Below are 21,564 nucleotides of genomic sequence, written 5' to 3' on the forward strand. Positions count from 1 at the left end.
TAAGAGTCCGGGAGCTGGTGGGTAAACTGGAAGCTTAGGATGATCATAAAAAAACCTTAAAAAACCATCTAGTGTAACATCAAAAATCTAAATTCTTTCAGACTTACTTTATTTTATTTTGTTCTTCTAACAAGTATTAACGCATATAACTCTCGTATTACACGACTTAAGTATCTTTCCCAAATTATACAATCCAATATTAGTGTCTTTTCCAGAATTGAAAGAAATTTGAAGAGGATTTCGGCTTTTGCAAAAGATAACGGCAAGCTAAAATACCATTTCAGAGTTTCTTGTACGCAAAGACCGAAGAAAAGTGTGACCTTTTAAGTATGAATTAGCTCAAAGGTTTAGCTACTTGTTTCACGGGATGTTTTGATTATCTACAAATAGAACAATACAATATAGCAGGAAAAAACTTGCAATCTGGAAAATTCATTTCTTCAACTGAATACGGCAAAACATGCAAGGGCTCAGTTTAAGAGGTGAATAACGTTATCTGGAGGAAATTGATCATATTTGTGTATTACACTGGGGAAATTTCACATAATTATTCATATAGCCAAATTGTTCGCAGGGATACGAATTCGGATCGAAATATCAGCGGTTTTATCCATTCGGTCACTTAGGTGTTTAAGGTATAAAAACCGACTCTCAGTTGACGAAAAATTATTATTTTCTACCACGGACTTAAATTTCCCTACTGTTATAAATGCTCTTAGCATTTCGTAAATGTTTATAAAATTATTAATTATGTATATTATAAAACAATGTTTCCTAAACTTTATGACCTTATAAACATATCGCATATAATTGCGATTCATTGCGACTCACAAATATGCTATGGAAAAAAAGAGGGGGGGGGGGTAGATTCCTAGAACGAAATATTGTAACACTGGAAAAATGATAAATACACATATATACTCAGTTAACTGAGTAATATAATTATAACAGTTAATTATAAATTAATTCGCTTTTATATGGAGTTATATATAATTTAAATATAAGAAAAAGACTTCGAAAATTTTTTGCGATCCAATAAAAATTGTCTACGGACTCATACTTCAGAAACCACTACTAGAAATTAAAGGAATTCGACGTGCAATGAATCGCATGGAGTTATGTACAGATATTATTTCAAAATAAAACTACGAAATAAATTATTAGAAAGGAAGTGCGTTAGAGATTTGAACTGAAAGATAGTTTAGAAATGTTATACCATTGCGAAAGGCAGCACCCGCTTATTTCCTATTTCCGAGCTCCCTAGGATGCGAATATAATAATAAAAGAAACACCTTATGCTTTGAGAAATGAGAACATTATCTTGTGGATGATAAAGCCCTGGTAGTACATAATACTACCTGGTGTACAATAACATAACGCGATACAGAAAATCTAATGATTAAGCTAAATATTTCTAACGTCAAAAATTAATTCTCGAATATACTATAATGCAGTATTAACAAATTTAGGACTATGAAGGGATTAGACGAAAATACATAATAAACAAGACATTTCCCGTTTTATATATTTAAATGTGAAAGAAGATCTGCACTTACGTCTTGGGCAAGCCATCTAAAGCCAAGGTAACAGACGTGAAAAAGTTTGAAAAATATCTGATATAAATTAAGATCAGTCACTGCTAAATATTCAAAGTGATTAAAGAGACCTTTTAAATCCAAACTCTTTTGAAACCTCGTATCATTCATCGTAATCGAAAATTGATAGATTCATTCAAATTCGTTTACCCAAAATGAAAGCATCGTTTTATCAAAGTTGAAGGTTCAGGTTCTCATCGTATTATTTGTTCATGATGCACTCTACTTAATCACCCTAATTACGTAAGAAGGAGCACTAAAAATAGATAAAGAAACAATGGGCGTCGATACTGAAAAGATCTTGCAGTTCCACAGATCGAAGAAATCTGTCGTCTCCCGAAATCTTTGCACTTTTACCTTTAAAGATAACGCATTGATCGCTGTAGCCTCGTCAATGCGTCATTTTTGAGATGCGCGATAATCATTTGTATTATAACATTCTTCTTCTTTTTTCAAGTATTTTATTCGAGAATTCAACTCATTAAAAAAAAGGAAAAAAAAAAAAAAAAGGTTTTTTACTATTTTTTGAGTTAGAAACGTCTATATTGAAGTTTTGCAAAAATTTGGACCATTATCTTACGCTATGTAACGTTACGCTACTAGACATCTATTCAGGTTACTTGGTAAGTGTCTCCACTGTACCAGAACTTCCCTGGCAAATAGGAAGTTATCAGAATTTTGCCATATGACTTTTTTAAATATTTTTATCTTCCAAACTACAATTGTAACTGTTTTTAAGAGACTGAACGGTTTAAAAGTAGAAATAGTATTTCTTATTTTATTTATGTTTAATAGCATAACTTATTGATACGATTTTTCAAATTTATTTAATTTATAGCAAATATAAATGGTAATTTTGATGAATATTTGTAGCGTTATTGTATTTATTCAAATATATTTCTAATGCTGTCTGTATATTAACGCACATATTATGCATCACTAGCTGTTTTGCTTTTAATTTGTGAAAAACGATTTAGTCTAAAAATTTTTAGGGAAAAAGAATTTAAAGGAAATATAGTATAGAAGTATAGTAGAATAGCCATTAACTTAGGAAATGTGTACCTAATTTGCAAGGAATTATCTCACTATTCCCAGCGCACTCTAATTGTGTAAACTGTTACATACCCAGCTAGCAAGTGGAAGATTCCTAATTCGAATCCGGACGACAGTAACGTTGATTTTTTCTTCTTCTTGTTCCTAAAGTTCTAATAAACTATAATAATATCCTACAATAGGCAGTTGTCTCATGTTATATTATTAGCTATTTTATTTACTTAGAGGTATAGCGACTGAGAAGATTTTAAAATGCGATCAGAAGACCTGCATACAATACTTATACACGGCTTTCATATCTTTCAGTCGTAAAGAAATGTCTTCAACAATAATACTATTTTTCTATTAGCCATTCTTTAAAGCAAATTGCTCTCCACCTAATTGCCAGCACGCTTTCTCCATCACATGAAAACTCTAGACCAGGGGTTCTCAACCATGGCGTCTGCCGATCGTTTAACGTGTGCCCCCGCTGTGCAATCACAATAAAAATGTTTTAGTTTTCAATAAAATCCTATGTAAAAGTTTTCTCATTTTAAATGAAATAGAAATTGCGTCCACCACAGATACCAGCACAAAGCAAAATGCGACGAATCTCTTTTTTTTTTATATGCACTCTATCCAACTATAAATTCATCTTGAAAAAGTAAATGATGCTCGCCGTCCAACAGATATTCTAGAATGTGCTCTTAGGGATAAAAGGATTGAGAACCCCTGCTGTAGGCTAACATTAGCATGCTCACAAATTATTCTTTTAGGTAGATTTTTCAATTTGTTCTACAGAAATTTATGAGAAAACATTTCCCATAGCAGTGAAACATCACATTATTCCTGCGTTAATAAAAAAGAAGCACTAGAATCGCTATAAATAAATAAAGGCAAATAATTTTCTTTGCTACTAATATGCATATTCTTACCTACTAATATGCAGGGAGACTTCGGACAGTGCTTCTGAATTTCTGGTTTCCATAGAGTAGTGGCATTGAGAAAAGAAGTTCTGTCTGTGACGCTGAAACACAGTAGGAATATATCCGTCTACAGAAATGGAAATAAAAAAAGAATGATGAAAAGAAATGCAACGGAAATGTGCAAATACTGAAACAGTAGGTAAAAGTAATCTTTCAATACTTAAGCATAAAAAACAATTTGGATTCGCTAATTTATGGCAAAGCATACTAAGGCTATCTACGTTTGAAGAGAAATGCTCAAGGGGAAAAAATTTAAATGGACACTGGCATGCATTTATTTTGCATTTGAAGAAAAACACGATAAGCCTCATCAAGTCAACATGCCTAATCATCGCGAACAGAACATGATGTTTGATTCCAGGTTTTAGCCATTCATCTACTTGCTTGTTTTGTATACAAGTACATGAAAATTGGAATGAATTTTGTATGAAAATTACTTATTTTCTAATTTCATACAATATGATGTGCTGAGATTTGTATAATTACTGAGAGAAACACGATGACCTTTTTTATTTTTTCATTATATTACATACTTTTAATAATTTTATAAATTTTTGAATCCCATTTTTTTATCGTTTGAAATTTAGTATCAATATGAAAAACGTTTAACAATTTTATATCTATATCAAATCTGGCCGTTAAGACTAAAATGTATACAGATTATTTGAAGAATCCCATTTAGCGATAGAGATTTCCTTTTGTAATCTCAACATATAATAAAAGAAAGAGTCTGTTTGGGTGGGTGTGTCTTTCGTTCGTGCTTTGCGCGTAAGCTAATAGACTCAGGGCTACGACATTTGGTACACAGGTGCATCTAGACAAGAACCAGTGCACCTCGAAGCGATTTTTTCAAAATTCGAATCAGATTTTTTTTTTATTATTATTTTACCTTTTTTGATGAAATCGCGTCATTTTGAAAAGTTTCATTTTTTTAGAAATGTGGTTTTGCCAACAGTTTTTCATTCAATGCTTTGTATACTGGAATGCTGACTGTTGAAAATATGAGATAAAATATTACTTATTTCATGCTGCTTATTTTCTTTTGAATTTTGGACACGCAACAAGCACATCGCAATCTTCCTATTCTGACGCTCATGTGTCTCCGCGAGGCACAACAGAAAGAATTTCCTTTTTTTCTTTCTCTCTCTTTATTAGCTAATGGAAAAGAGGTTTGTATATTTTGGATTATGTTATCCACAAAGCACAATTTTGATTGGTTATTGTTTTTGATGATAGTTCCATTCTTTTAGAAATGTGGTTTCGGCAACAATTTTTCATTCACTGCTTAGGATACTGGACTGCTGACTGTTTTCTCTTGAAAATATGAGATTTATTGCTTATTTCGTTGCAATTTTTTTATATTATGTTTTAAATATATATAATTTAATTATATAAAAAAATTTGCATGATTTTTTTAATGAAACAAAGTTTTTAACTTCTTATATACCATTTGCATTCTTAAGATTTTGCTACAGGAAATTGGTTAATTTATTTATTAGGATAATTAATATTTGTATTAAGGGATATTGCTTATTTCATTGTAACTTTTTTAATATGTCATTCATTTTTATTGATTTTTTTTGATAAATTTGTTCTGCAGAGTAAAATTCTGGAATTAGTTCCGATTCCTCTTTCCGCGTTTTTCAAAATTCTTCCTGTTCCCGCGAAATCTGAGAGTCCCCCTCGCTCAGTTCCTCAGGGGTTGTCATGATAAGTCATTAAGAAAAGCTAGACAGTTTTTTTTTTTTTTTTTTTTTTTTTTTTTTTTTTTTTTTTTTTTTTGTGAATACGTTAGTCTTCATCTTGACATTACGTTTTAGTTTAGGCTCCTCTCGAAATTTTTAGTTTCATTCTATTTGTAATTCTGTGTAGCTAATATTGTAAATATTAGCTAATATTGTAAATATTATCTGTTATTTTCACATCTTACATTAATCAATCTTTGAAATATCCACCGTCACAATAAACCAAAGTCACTTGATAGCTGCCTTAAAGAAGTTGACTCTAATTGAATTCAGTTACAATTGTTGAACCAATGCTTCCGAAGGTTTTAATATTGCGACCATAGGAATAAATTTAATTTAATTGCGAGCCGCGTTTAGAGTTGAAATTGCAAGTGACTCACAAAGCATAGTTTCTCTTAAAAAAGAAGCTAGAGGAATAGGAGACTTAGAAAAAGAACATTGAAAAATAAAATAATATTAAATAAGTTGATAATAATTAGCAATTTCATTATATATACATGTATGTATAAAACTGAATTATTTAAAATATACTCCATAACTGAGGTGCATTTTCTATTATATCCACCTTTCTTTTCGTAACGAATATTTATTCTGAAAGATTTTATTATAACTCACATTTATGCAGAATTTCGGAAGAATATTATTTTTACTTTAGGAAATTTAATCTTTTAGTTTATTGACACAATCAGCGAAGAGGTTGAACATCTCTCTGTCCCCTTTTTTAATACAGTATTAGCTTCATTCATGCAAAGATCTAAGATCGTAAATATTTTTCGATTATTTCTTTTAAAAATTCCTTTTTTAAATCTAAAATTTTTTGACTTCCTACAATTCGGGAGAGGCGGAGGCCCTGTCGGCCCCCCCACTATGTAACCCCTTTGGGAAACCCTTTGATTCCGCGGAAACAGGGACATCTTTGACAACTGAAGAAACAGGAACCAAAATTCTGGGCAGGTTTTAAATTTAATGTTTGGTGTTCCCTTTAGGCATTTTTACGGTACATTTAAAAGCCAGGCCGCGTAGCGGCTGGTGTTTGAATATATTATTATTTCGAAGCGTTTTCTCGTTTTTTTATTGCTTCCTCAAAAAGCAAACGTTTACTAGAAACTGCAGCCTACCAATGGCCAAATGGCTATAGCCACAATGTAGTAGTAGTAATTGGGTCCGGCTTCTAATCCAGCCACCTTACTGCTACATAGGAGTTTTGGGGATTTTCCCGCGAGTAACATGGCCATGAAGCACTTTCCTTCAAAAGGTTCTACACAAAGACATTTCTTCTAAGGTAGATAGATAACTCTAATTCTCTGTGATTCTAAGGTAGATAACTCTTGTTAGTAAAATCTGTATGTTTCGCGTGCGTACCGCCCAGATGGAAGTACACTGCTGGCCATTAAAACTGCAACACCTGGAAGGAATGATCTGGCGAATGTCGAAATCACATGAAAGGAAGAAGAGGTTGGGATATGCAAATGATTAGTATTTCAGCGCATTTAGACGACGCAGGAGGAAGAAACGGCATCTGAAGCATTGCATAAACGAAAAGGTATGTAGTGGATTTTTCAATTCGGAAAACGCTGTGTAAAATGAGAGTTTGCTCAGAATATTGTGTTATGCATCGAATAAGAAGAAATGCTTACCAGCAAGTGTCGGAATTCGATTCATCCGAAACATAGTTTACGGAAAGATAAAATCACAAATGGAATGTCATTATACATAGAGAAAAAATTTTTCAAAGTTACCATTAGCAGAAATCGAAGAATTAAAAGAAAATTTTATTAAGAAATATCGATATTCTAATTTTGTAGGTTTTCGAAGAGCTTTTATAGCACACTTTATAAAAACTTTTCAAGAGAAAAGTTTTTATGAGAGTAAAATTATATTCAAAGGTTGCATGAAAAAGTTTTAAGGCTGACTCTGTATCCTTTTTCAGATATTTACCATGAGAATCCTTTGCTGCGGTTAGTCTCAAACTGGCGGCCCCGAAGCAAATTTATGCGGCCAGCGAAGAGATTTCAATTACGTATTCGTTGTAAATACGGTGTTACAAAGACTTCAAGACCAAGTTCATATTATTTTGCTTTGTTTAGGAATATATTTACATGCAAATAATTGTTTTTCATAATTTCGTTTATTCAAATTACGGCAAAGTACACTAGGGCTATCTGCCTAAGGGAAGGGATACCTCTGTGGAGGACTTTCTAAGGGAAACTGGCTCGTGTACATGTTACACATAGAGAAAACCACGAAAACGCCCATGCAGCTAGCCCGTTCGCAGGATTCGAACTTCGGACCGAACTACCAGTGTTAGCGACGTTACCGCTCGGCGCTTCCCCCCCACCCCACGGATGAAAATTTATAAGGAAAGAATCCAATGGACCGGAGCATCTAGAAATCCGTGATGAAGGTTATTTCTAGTAATTTCTCTCCAAAGATACAAACTTTGGTGGAATTACAATTCCCTCAATTGTTTAGCTATAGTAAGAAATAAAGAAGTTTGTAATTAGTGACACATAAGCATATGTATTTTTACTTATGCGTTAAAGAAAGATTTAATAAATAAGAGACTAAGTTGCTATTATTTATTCTCAAGTTTCTTCCCACTTAGTAAATTTTCTCTGAAAACTTCATAATTTATTTATTTTTAGGTTAATTTAAAGTTATTTGATAATTAATTAAACGGTACTTACTTATTAATGCAACTACTTTGGAGCAATTCGGCGACTTTTTACAGGTGAAATAGTAAAAGTTACATATTGAATGCAAGTTGATGGCTTTAACGATTATTTTTTTTAAAAGATTTCTAAACTATTTACATTTATCGTATTAACAGACATTATCAGCATATAAAAAGCCAAAATACTTTAAAAATTTAAAATACAAATTTTAATTCTTAGATAAGGATTACGGAATGAATTAAAAAATAAAACACATTCTTCACCAAATCAATTCATAATTATCTTGCGATATTCTTCCTTCCAGCAATCATAATCCTCTTTCTGTGTATTTAAATGGATGTATTTTTTAATCAACGTATAAGGTTATTGTTTAAATTAACCAGGTATTTATATTTCAGCCTTTACTATATCTTCTGCTTTCCGTTTCCTCCTTCTCCTTTTCGTTTCCTCTCCGGAAATGTAAATGGGTTAAAAAGCATTTAAGTTGAGTTTTTCAAACTGTAAGACAGAGCGTGTTCCTGGCTCTCCAGGCTACGTTGTATTAGTTCTGCCATTCCTAACAAGTTTGTAATTATTCGGCTTTGCGTTGACAGCTGCCGACATTTAAACTGTTATTCCGGTTGGCGTTTAGAGACAACTTCAATTTAAATATAATTGTGCAGTCTTTGACTATTAGCCTACACTTTAACTTACATTTGATTGTTGTTTAAGTTTCATAGCCCCAAGTGGTGGTTGTTTTGTTAAGCACAAGGCATACATGCTCTTCTGTTCAAAGCTTTGTTAAATGAAATGTTTGTTTTAAACCTTTTCAAGTTCGTTTCAGACATAGCAATAATTCACTTAATGTCTATTAAGAGTTTCACATTAGTTTATGCTTCCAAGGAAAGTCAATCTCTATAAACGTAAATTAATTAAATAATAATAATTCACAACATAATAATACACATTTTAAATTTGAAATCTGTTTGTTAAATTAAAAAACGAAAGCATGTAAATAAATAAGAAGCAGAATTTTACATAACCTTAAAAAAATAAGAAAAATGATTCACACGGTTGGAGTTCCGGACGAATTTGTTCAATTAAAGACTCCTTCCCATAGCAACCCATCATTATCAAACCTAATTAAAGTTGTATATATTTTTAAATACGGATGAAACAGCCTTTATCTTCAATATTTGATACGGTTTCATTGTGATTTTTATCAGGCCTTTCCTCGGTATTAGCATTCTGAGCTGGCGCAAAATATTTTATTTTCATTTGGCGACTTCTGCAGATAAGCCGCCAAAAATCGCGCAGTGTTTCTTCAAATGAAGCCTTAAAAACAATTCTGCACATTCTTTGAGTTGCGGTAATCTGGGGAATTTTCCTTCGATTAATCTGTACCCATACGCAAAGATGAGTCATTTCATATCAGGGGATAAGATAAGAGATGACTTACCTGGTCATATTGCAACGAACGGATGAGGTCGTCTTCCTTCTGGTTGTATACTCGATCCCACATGGTCAATAACACTGGATGGCCGGAATAGTTAATTGGTTTGCTGTACACGTAGTCTTCGTCCGACAGATAACTGGAAGCAAGGGCAATATGATAAATGACTAAAAAGTGCAATCACAGCTTTCGTAGAATGAATACTTCTGTAGAAATTTAAATTCCAAAGATAATCGTCGGTCTCAGAGAAGAAAAAGAACACCTGAATACGTAACCAGAAACGATACGTAGATTTTAAAGGTGCATATGGCAAAAGAGAAATGTGCATTTTTTATCACATTCGAAATATTTCTTAAGCTTTATGTGAACTATATTACTAAAATTTAATTTTTAATTTAAAATTTGAAGCGTTGTGTTGATCCTATAACTTCGAATTTTACTGAAAGAACAAAATTATTTATAAATTATATTAAAATTATTTATAATAATGTACAATAAATGTTAAATAAGGAAATTTCATGCGTTTCTTACAGGACATTCGTGAACTTTAGCTACAAGTTTTTATTTCTTTCTCTATGGATATTAAGCACTTGCTTTCACTTTATGCTTTAAATAAGGGCATAATGAGAATAGCTCCAATATTATTAGACCGGTTCTGAAAATATAAAATTAAAACATTTTGTAATGCTGTCACAAAGCGAAAGGCCCAGACAGAAAAATGCTCAGTCAGCAAATGCCACAACTTGAAAGCAAATGCAGTGAAATAATCGTAATCAATATTTCCGTTACAAAGTTAATAACAAGCATTGTTTTAATCAACGCGGAGCAATTAATTGCCAAGCAATCGTTTTTCCTTTATAGTTTTCCCGTATAATATGATAAAAAATGGAATATTTAGTTTCGATTCAAAATACTTTGTGAAAGCAAATCTAAAAGTTAGTAAACTGATTTTCTAATACAATTTTTCTTAATCTTTTTGATGAGTGAAACCCTTTTTAATGTTCTTTTTTTTATCTTAAAGTCCCTGGTTATTTCCAATAGTACGGTTTTAATGCAACATTCTATAAACGGAAATTTTGCAACAAAATGACAATTACTTCAAGTAATATTTATTTGCTTCAAAAAGTAATTTCAAAAATTAATCCGAAAAACGTATTCAATTTTAAAGAGATAAGTGTCATTACTTTTTATTACCGCAGGTATACTTAATATTAGGCTTTTTAGATGAAAGTTGAATTCTCATGTCAGGTTCGGCATCAAGTCTGTTGCGGATTAATTTTTTGTTGATACATACAGCTGAAAACTTTTCATGTAGCTGCAAATGATTAATGTTCCTCCACGGCATTTTTGACATTCAACTTTTAACAGCACCAGAATTTCATTAACGGTATTGATTAAATTTTTCTTGCTACGATGAACATATCATTTAAAGTTTCATATTCTTCTGTTGACAGGTTCGAAAGTTGTGCATCGACCATAAATGGGTTTTTAATCCACAATTCATTTTGATCTTTTGGAAAATACTGTTTAAAAGCTTTACTCAAACCCTTCGGTTGCTGAATAAAATCTTCAATATCTCCCCTATTTCAACCCTTTCTTTTGTAATGCCTTTAACTGTTGGGAAGAAATCAAAATCCTTGGCGTACACACAAATTGTCAAAAATTCTTTTTCTTGAAAGCAAGGATTTTTTCATGGGCAGTCAATACATTTACTTATTTGTCCTGAAGTGCACCCTTTAAATTTTAATGAAATGTTCATCTAGCTTTGTAAAAATGTCGCTTAAATAGGCAATTTTAAGTAGCCAGTTTCTATCAAATAGTAGACTTTTCTATTCGAAATTGTTTTCGAAAATAGAACAAAACACGCACTCGTCCCTTAGCTCAAAAATATGGGTTAGTATCTTTCCACGAGGTAACCATCTGACTTCAGTATATAAAAGAAGAGATCTACGTACTTTTCCGGTGTCCTCACACAGTATTTTGAATAAACTATTTAGTGTCCGAGATTTAACGAAGTTAATGCCTTTCACCTGCCTATACGTTATGCAGTGGTTTCTAGAACACTTTTGGGTAATATTTTCAATAAGCTGTACAGTCCAATTAATTATGTCACTAATAACCTTTGCTCCATAGGTACAGAGAGTTGACCCATGATATCTGTGTGTATAATAATCGAAAAATAAATTTCTGTCTGCTACCCTGGTTGGATTTCTTTATAATTTACATTACGGTGCCCCAGATGTTGTGTTTTTTGACATCTAAAAAAAAATCCTCTATATTTCTAGATCTATAAGATTTCCCATGTGTATCGAACAATAAAGAAATGAGCCGAAAGAAATGATGGTGAGATTCCAGATGATTCCCCAGTGCGGCTGCTACAAAATACTAATATTTGTCCCTAGAGCGTCGTTATAACCCGCGACTTCGTATTGTCGGATTTGCATCAACTATCCAGATTAAGCGAGGATTAGTTCTTCTATTTTTTTAAATTTAATACAGGCGTTAATTTTTATAGCCTTTTTTTGCAAGTTACTTTCTTGGATGTTATGAAAAAAGCACATAATTTCACAGAACCTTTCAGTAATATCCATGGAACCCCAACGTTCCGTGGAACACAGTTTAAGAAACACAATTTTAATATATCTCACAAATTTTGGATATAGCATTTAAATAAGATAAAAATTTGTTCAAGTAAAATATTTTATATGAGAACTTTTTTTTTATTTTTTTGTCCCATAGATTTCAGTTATACTGAAGTACGGCAGAAGGATAATATGCAGTCTTGCTTATCACGTACAGTAGAATTCCAGTTACTCGGAGTACAAATATCCAGTCTTCCTTATCTTTATTTCATTTAGTTTTTTTCCCCTTGCTTAAACCAAGATTACTTTTTAAATTTATTCATATACTTTCAATTTTCCATGAATTTAAATCACGTAAATGTATAATACAGTACATCAGTACATATATTACATACAGTGTACTCTCAATTTTCCGAGCTCATGTTAGAGAACCAGGGTCACACGGATAACCTTAAACTATCCATTTCCATGCATATTGTCGTGCTTATTTCTTAAAAATGCAATTTTACTTTGTTTTTGAGAATGTTTAAATATTTGCCGAATTTCGCTGCTTATTTTTCGAAGTGCTGTGTTATCATTGTATTCGAATTACCTTTGGTCGAAAACGTCCAACTGAGTTTCAACAGAAGCCATTGCTGTTTCGGGGCTAATGTAACTATCAGTATCTTCTTGGCTTGTATTTTCATTATCACTCTCTGCCTTTTCTATTCTTGTGACATTTGAAACGATATCCGCATCATTCAAGCATTTAAAAGCCCGGCTCATTCGGACAGCCATCGAACCACTGCTCGATGTTTTCTCGATCGACAATTTCGAAGAATGTTACGTTTTTACTTTTTCAGTTTACAACTTCGGTTATTACCTCGATTTCTTCACAATTAGATAAATCTCCAATTTATGTATTAAGAAGAATTTTTCTCCATGATCGAACCAGTGTTTCTGGTTTTACTTTCGACCAAGCTTTTGCTAGTCCGTATATGGCATCCAATACAGTCAATGTGTTGAAGAACATGAAGTCATCATTATCTTCAGCAAGTTATGAAAAGACCAGAACTGTAGAGTCGTCCCATTGATGATATTACACCTTGGCCCATCGGTTGAATTAAATTAGTGACACAACTTGGACTATGCATATGTATAACGAATTGTACGAGGTAATCGTTAAAACTTAATCTAAAGACGTAGTTCGGCGGTTTTTAGAGCATGCTCGGACTTGCGATTTTGTTTTTTACACAATCTCGAGCATAGCGTTGAGTGTGCGTGGTGGCCACCGCCACGCCCGGACAACCTGCACCAGGATAATCGTATTTTAAATTATACCTCTTTTTATATATATATATATATAAAACTCATCTTGTTTCATCTTTTTTTTTAAATTAAACTCAAAACATTTTGGAGCTGCCAAGCGTAAAAATTTAATATTATAAATCAGATTGTTCATTTTACTATTTTTTATCGATAAAAATAATTTGTCAGCTTAATCTTAATTGAAATGAAGCAACTTAAGCGTTCATTTTAACGCATATACCTAAACAAAAACTATTTCTGTCAATAAACACTTTGAAAGAAAATTCTACGACCTCAAAATTTGGCGTTTTAGAGTATGTTAATTCCACGCAGAGAATTGTGCACTTATTTAATAAAGTGAAGGTTTAATTATTCAACAAAGCCAATTGTGCGTTTATTTCACTGGATTCTTCAAGGCATGTTTCAAAGATTTTTTCTAATTTGTAATATTTTTGTTTTCTTAGGACACCAAATTCACTTTGTGAAAATACTAAATACTTTTTCGAAATGCTTAATAAATGAAAAATAAAATCCTTAATTAAATTTTAATTTAGCATTCAAGCAAATGAATATAGTACTTTCTATTTAATATTCTGAAGCAAATTAGCTTTCATAAAGGAAAAAATAATGCGACTAATTTGAAAATTCCGATTCTATACGATTTACATGCACAACAAATTAACATTTAGATTTTATTTGCCATTTAACATTTATATTTAACATTTATAACTAACGTTTATATTTTTCTGACCATTTTTTCCAATTTATTTCAAATGAATTTCATGCAATTTTTCTACAACATATTGAAATTTTATGTAATTTTTCTACAACACATTTTCGTAATAAATTATTTTTATAGCCCTTACTTATTTATCATAAAGTTAAATCTGGCTTTTCAAATGCGTTTATATAAGTAAATAACAGTAAAGTCCTTCACAAAGTGTTGATTTTGTAGAGTAAAATTTAGAATAGAATTTTTCTTTTCATATTACGGAGACTATATTTTTTATTTTCGGAATTTCAGTGTACTAAATGTTAATTTGAAAGTCAGCAGTATTTTAAAATATTTTACGGAAAGAAACATTTTTATAAAAATGTAAAATTAAAAAACTTCTTAATAAAATTACTAAATAATAATTAATACTTTATAAATTTAAATCTAATTAACACTTTAATAATAATTAATACTTTATAATAAATAGCAATAGTTAATACTTTTTAATACAAACTGCATAAAACATGATATAGAAATACTATTTTTTAAGAAATACTTTATAAATTTAAATCTAATTAACACTTTAATAATAATTAATACTTTATAATAAATAGCAATAGTTAATACTTTTTAATACAAACTGCATAAAACATGATATAGAAATACTATTTTTTAAGAATTAAATTAAGATAAAGGAGCATTTTAAGGAATGTTAAATTAAAATAGCCACGAAAAGTGAAAACTGGATACTTTTTTTTCTCTTCAGTCCATATGCATTAAAAAAAACTTATGCAATCCACAGAGTTGGAATTATTTCAAGTAACAGAAAATAAAAGGAATTTTACTCACGGAAATACTGTGGAGACGTATTCACCTTGAGGGAAGACCCCGTGGGTGTATGTCTTAAGGAGAGAAGTTTTCCCGACACGCTTGTCTCCTACAACAGTCAGTTTTAGATTCCGAGGTGGAAATCGTTTGCGCATTTTACAGCAGAAGTCTGGAAATCAACTGGAAGAGCAAAAAAAATAGAAATTTATAATTTTTTTTCTTTTTTAAATTTTTAGAATAAGCGCATTTATTAAAATAGAAAGTAATGAACTCTGTCCTCCCATTCTCTTTTCAGCTGATAAGAGGTCTAATCTCTAAACGATGGGAAATTAATAGCCATCTGTTCATCCTTTCTGTGTTCAAAAAATGTGCTTCCACTTTCAGGTATTCATAAAGGAAGATAAAAAGGAGTGCATCACAAACTGTTTACAATATTCTTTGCATTTTGACTAATTTTTCTCTCGGTTCTTTCAGTCTCTCGATTCATGAGTTGTGATGCTTGCTGGTAAATAACGAAGGCTTGAATTCGCGCTGTTTAACTCTGTTCGCCCTTTTTAAATACACATGCTAGAATTTGTGTTGACATCTTATTGTTTTCAGCTCTTGGATTTGGCATCCTAGCAAAACAGATGGTTTGGTTAGATTTATTTAATTATGGCAAAGCACTCGAAGGCTATCTGCCTAACAGGAGCGATGCTTTCTCGGAAGACTTTCTAAAGGGAAACTAGCTTGTATATATATTACACATGAGGAAAACCACGAAAAAGCCAGTATCCCGTTCTCTGGCATTCGAACCCCAGATCGAACTACCAGTGTTCAGCGACTTTACCGCTCGGCTGCTGGTGGGCCCTGGCTAAATAGAAAGTATTGAACCTGAGAAAAATATCTTTTAAAAACCTCCTGTGCAAGAGATACAGTAAAATAAACGCATTATGTTTTGAATAATTCTCTTATTAAACAAGGGTACAAATCTATCATCAATGTTAATTTACAGGGAAATAATGTGATAGAAAAATCTTTTTATTTTTCATTTTGAAAAGTTGATTTTAAGTATAAGGTTTTATATTCTGTATCTTTAATTTCTGGGAGTTTAAAATTAGTAGGCCTATCCTAACTGCTTAATCTTCAAATTGCTTTTTTATAATCTCTTTTTTTTCCTTTTTTCTTAAGATTTGCGACTGTTTGGAAACTTACTGACAGATCACATAGCCTGGAAATATCGAAAAAACTTTCAAAATATTCAGGTGTATTATGATAAAACTCCATATATATATATACACATATATATATATATGTACTAGTTTATTATTACGATAAGATACTCAGATAGTCTGTAATAAAAAAACCTTTAAATTTTTATGTTTTGATGACAATAACATCAATAGCTTCCTGCATCTCGTAAACTGATGCACGCACAAACAGGTGAGTCATTTCCAAACAGAGTACATAAACAAGTTTTGATGATTACATTATCATTCTGTATTTTCACTTTCTATTATTTTGTTAGCAATTTTTTTTTTTTTTTATTTTTTATTTCGTCCTTTTTACTCTATTGTAAGCATGCAGTATTTAATGTGGATTTTATACAAATTAGGCATTATAATATGTTTATGTTATAAATAAGGTCAGTAGTGCGTTGCTAGTAATTGCATTTTGAAGAAGATAAAAAAAGTTATATGCAGATCATCGATAACCTTGGTTTGTCGGCGCCTTCTCATGCCAAAATTTCCGTGTTGTTTAAAATTCATCTGCAATCCATTTCTAAAATTTGGTGTATATATATATATATATATATAGAATTATTCAAAACATAATGCGTTTATTTTACTGTATCTCTTGCACAGGAGGTTTTTAAAAGATATTTTTCTCAGGTTCAATACTTTCTATTTAGCCAGGGCCCACCAGCAGCCGAGCGGTAAAGTCGCTGAACACTGGTAGTTCGATCTGGGGTTCGAATGCCAGAGAACGGGATACTGGCTTTTTCGTGGTTTTCCTCATCAAAAATTTGGTGTATGCAGTATAAACGGTTTCTTTAATTTCCAAAGGAAGAATTTACGGAACTATTTATTTATTTAAGAAAGGTATTGCTACGTCTTTTTATTTAAAGAATAAGATTAAAAAACTGCAGGCTTATCCTTGAAATTCCAGTTTATTACCTGAAAGGTATCATCAGCTGAAATCCTTGGAACGTGAAACATGCAGGCCCATTTGTTGTTTGGTTTTTGATGTTATTGAGAGTAATACTTAGAAGAAAATGTGGTTGCCTACCGAAGAAGCATACTTGATGTCAGTGACTCATAAGTTTTAATGGTACTTTCCTTGAACTTAACAAAATATGTGAACAGAGCAATTAAAGAGAGATTAATTAAAGAAATAGCCTTTGTGATATGGGAGAAAAACGTAAGATGAATAAAGAATAATTAACTTGACTGGTAATATAAACTGCTGGCGTGGAATCTACTTGAGCATTACATTAGGTCGAGCAGGTATTTGGTTGCAGCAATTCCAAGCGTAACTTACTGTAAATGCTGCCAGGGGTACTCTGCTAGATTTTTACTCTCGTTTTAGTCTTTGACAGCTACACTTCAAGCCACGATTCCATGCATCAAATCGCCGCACCCACAATGGAGAAAATCATGGCTCCTGACCACGTCGATAACCAGCACGATACACAGCCCAGATGGGCACATCGAAACGACACACAGTCTTCGCACATTTCTACCACTCCTTCTTATATATAGCACTAGATTTTTGATCTCTTCAAGTACTGCAGAGACGCAAGGGGGAACTGAAATTTCTCAACGTAGTTAATTGTTAAAATCGAATTATTTTTAATGCATAAATATTTCTTTCAATATTATTCTTGTATGATGCATAAGCTATATTCCCAAACCAAGTTATTTTTGGGCTATTTTTAGAATAAGAAACATTTTTTGATGCACATGTATAATATATTAGTTAACCAGAAGTTATTCAGACTCTAAATTCTACAAACCAAACGAATTTGAAGAAACACAAACAAAAATAAACCAGAAAAAAATTTGGCTTTTCTTCCTGAATAATAATAATAATAATAATTAAAAAAACTGCTATTAATATAAATAAAAATATCTGTTTTTGCAATATAATAAAACGAAATCTTAACTGTTAACATAAAATTTTAAAATATAGAAAACAATGTAGACGATTAGCATTTTTTTCTTTTCACCGACACCGCGGGACAGCCGATCCACTTGGGCAGTTCGCTTATTGGGCATGTAGCCCCTCTGATGGACCTAACTTTTTTTTTTTTTTTTTTTTTTTTTTTTTAAGCAGGAGTGGGGAGAAATTAGCAGTGGCCTCACTCACCGGAACTCAAACCTGGATCTCTCGAATAAGCGCCGAGTGTGCTACCGTTACAACATGAAAGCAGGCAGAAAGAAGTGAGAAAATACCTTATATATTTCCCCTTTTAAAGGGCGACTGGGGATTACGGGTCCCAATTGCAAAATTATGGTGGTGAAGAATCATCATCCACCACCTTTTTAGTTCAGGCGCCACTATACAGACATCAAGAATTTTGAGAGAGGAGACGTGAAATTGAGCAATGCCCTCACCTGGAATCGAACCCTGGACCTCTCGAATACGCGCGAGTGTGCTACACTCATACCACGAAGGCATGCAGAAAAGAGGGTGGAAATACCTTATCCTTTGCTTCAAATCTTCCTGAACAGTAGGACTATTTTTGATGAAGAGGCATATAAACTAATGTTTTCCAGGAAGCCTGCGGCTGCAGTCTGCTATGCTGCGACAACATTTCAACATGATAAACTTTAGTGCGTGTAAAAGTTTCTCCAGTGGTCGAGTAGATAGCACATTTAGCTGATAGTTCGCCCCGGATTTCTTTCCCAGCGAAAATACAAACTCCAGCTCCTACAACTCTATTTGCCCGAGAAAATTCCTCCCTTTCTTTATATCGAAAGGCCTCGTGTGCTTTGCTATAATCGATTAAAGAACGGAACAGCATTACCAATGCAGTTGGAAAGCCATCCATTTGACAACACATAAATTTGTTATTGAAAACAGTATTTTGATTTCAACTGAATGCCTTTTTTTCTGCTGTGTTTGGAAGATCTGAAATCCAAAAATATCTGAATAAAACTGTAAAACAATATGCTTATAATTTCAGGTCCGGATAGTTTTCATTAATCCCGATTATTAAATACATTGTGTCTACAATTATTTATCCATACGTTACTGTCAAAATAGTCTAATCAGATTCTGAGATGAAGCAGTTATTCATAAATACATCAAACTCTTATTTATAACAATTATATTCATTTGTATCCAGAGAAAAACAAACTGAAATACAAAGCATCATTTGAGATTTTAACTTATTTAAAGAAATAGCATTGAATATGTAAGCAAGTTCTTTTCATTATAAATCACTATGTGCATGCATTTAGGTGATAATGCCAGAGTTTGTTAATGATAGATTATGATACACATGCCCTTAATATGCAATAAAAGCCCTGACAGGGCCATAGATTGATGATTTCTTATTCCTAATGATTCTAGCTACCTAATATACGCGCGTTTTTTCCTTTTTTATAACAATCAAGCAGAATATTATTGTTTGTTCTTATTTCGTAAGCAAACACATTAAATTACTTAAAGATCTAATACATTAAAGTCTGTAAATAATAAACATAACAAGACTTACGGAGAAATGTGTCAGCGTGTGAAGGAAATTTTTCCAAATGACAGAATAAGCATCAAGTCGTTATCGGCTCCCAAGTATTGGATAAGATATATCAATACGGAGAAAACCCTGATTCTTTTTTTCCAACTTCCTGTTCTCTATAAAAATGGATTGCCCGTTTGCCAGTGATATCCATTAGTGACGTCAAGCTTTACTTTCAAGAGACTCTGGGCGTCACTGTAAAACGCTGAAGCAAATGACACTCATATGCAAGGAAATGAGCTTGTTAAGTTATTTTAGAAAGGAGGTTCCCTAGCCCCCTATGTACAACCCAACATCATGATGAAATTAATAAGAAAAGTAGACAGATGTTCATTCTAGTATTGGTTAAAACAGAATGGAATTAATCAAGGCATTTGCATAACAGTGCTCTATGCGTTATGGCTACCTTGAACTTTTCTTTCGAAAAATCCGTTTATTAATCATTGAAATTAGCATTAAACTGTCGAGTGGTCGTAGGTTAATTTCCATTGCAGGAAACAGTTCTGAAAGAACTACGGCGTCATCCTGCATTTAAATTTGTAGTATCTGTAATGTAACATAAGGTAATCTACAATTATCTACAATTTATCAATATATCTACGATTTATCAATTGCCTAACAATCAAAACTATCTTTACTGTTTGAAATTGATTGTTTTCTTTCAAGTTATCGTGTCACTTCAGTAGCATGCCTATTAGCAGCTAATAAAAAATGGGAGGAAAGGGAAATTCCGTTACCGCTTTGCTAAAGCAGTTACTAAACTACTGTAGCAGTTTCTGTTCTATCAGATTGAGAGTTCTTGTTATGGTGTGCGCCATAAGCTGGATTATTTATTATTGAAATTTAAAAATTACCAATAATGGTAACTGATATAAACTTAATTTTATTTAATAAGGAAATATGGTGAGAAAGGTTATAAAAATTTCTCTCTCCTTGGAGAACGTCTTCGTAGTGTAATAGTAGTACACTTAGCGCGCATTTCGAGATGTCCAGGTTCGAGTCCCGGCGAAGACACTGCACATTTTTCAGTCTCCTGCTTTAAAATAACCCGAACTAAAAGGTGTTGAATGATGATTCGTCACCACCAGGATTTGGCAATTGAGTCTTCTAATCCCTAGTCGTCCTTTAAAAAAAAGGGAGTATGTCAGTTTGAAAACCTAACAAGTATCGGACCACTGAGGGAGTATGTATTTTCTCCATCCTTTCCGCATGACTTCGAGGTGTAGTTGGAAGCATACTCGACGTGTATTCGAAATTTCGCGTCCCGGTGAGGGCGGGCTCTGCACATTTCTCATATCTCCCGCTTCAGAATAATCTAATGAGTCTGGGAGGGTGTTCCCTCTTGTAGCGTTTACTTCTATTATACATGGTTAATTTACTGTTTACTGTAGTCAGCAGGAGGGAAACAAACTAATAAATAACCTCATTTAGAAATAAATTAAATAAAATATAGATACTCAAAATAAGTTCACTTTCATTAGATCAATAATTCTTTTTTCTTATTTTCATCACAATGAAAACCTTCTTGATTATTTGATTAAGGAAAAGCATTCGAGAATGAAATTCTAAAGACAGGGATGAGTTCGTGGAGTACTTCTAATAGAAAATGGTTCGCATTTACATTATACATGAGAAAAAACACGGAACCTCTGCAGCCATCTTATTCTCCAAGATTTGAACTTAGGTCAAGCTACAGAGTTCAACTTATCCTCTCGAACATTGTAAGCCCATCAAAATAAAGGTTACTTACCTTTGATAAAATAAATGCACGTTAATAAAATATATACATGACCCTTCTGCTGTTTAATAAAATAAATGCACGACACTTCTGTTAAGTAGTTGTCAAAGACGAAACTTGCCAGTCATAAGGCAGAACTGATAACATACAGTTATCTATGAGAGTGATTACAGCTTGAATATGAGTAATTTTATTTGCATTTGTAGAGCAGTCTTATCTTCAGCAA

At 32.4% G+C, this 21,564-nt stretch overlaps 1 protein-coding gene across 3 annotated transcripts in view; it reads right to left on the reverse strand.

The window, feature by feature from the left end:
• Positions 1 to 21,564, reverse strand: part of LOC118203382 (ras-related C3 botulinum toxin substrate 1-like) — a 48,804-nt gene that overhangs the window by 15,604 nt on the left and 11,636 nt on the right. Inside the window, exons 1-4 of one of the 3 annotated variants that reach the window (XM_035375664.2) lie at positions 21,351 to 21,472; positions 14,899 to 15,057; positions 9,472 to 9,604; positions 3,563 to 3,680 (exon numbers count right to left, since the gene is read on the reverse strand). In XM_035375664.2, coding sequence (XP_035231555.1) covers positions 3,563 to 3,680; positions 9,472 to 9,604; positions 14,899 to 15,032 — 385 coding nt within the window. In that variant the 5' untranslated portion in view covers positions 15,033 to 15,057; positions 21,351 to 21,472. Of the gene's footprint in view, positions 1 to 3,562; positions 3,681 to 9,471; positions 9,605 to 14,898; positions 15,058 to 19,579; positions 19,725 to 21,350; positions 21,473 to 21,564 lie in introns of those variants that run through there. The other 2 variants (XM_035375663.2, XM_035375665.2) reach the window with 2 other exon arrangements.

This window comes from Stegodyphus dumicola, chromosome 8, assembly GCF_044657685.1.
Source record: "Stegodyphus dumicola isolate Sdum_Otavi_A_Nest chromosome 8, ASM4465768v1".
Lineage (NCBI taxonomy): Eukaryota > Metazoa > Arthropoda > Arachnida > Araneae > Eresidae > Stegodyphus > Stegodyphus dumicola.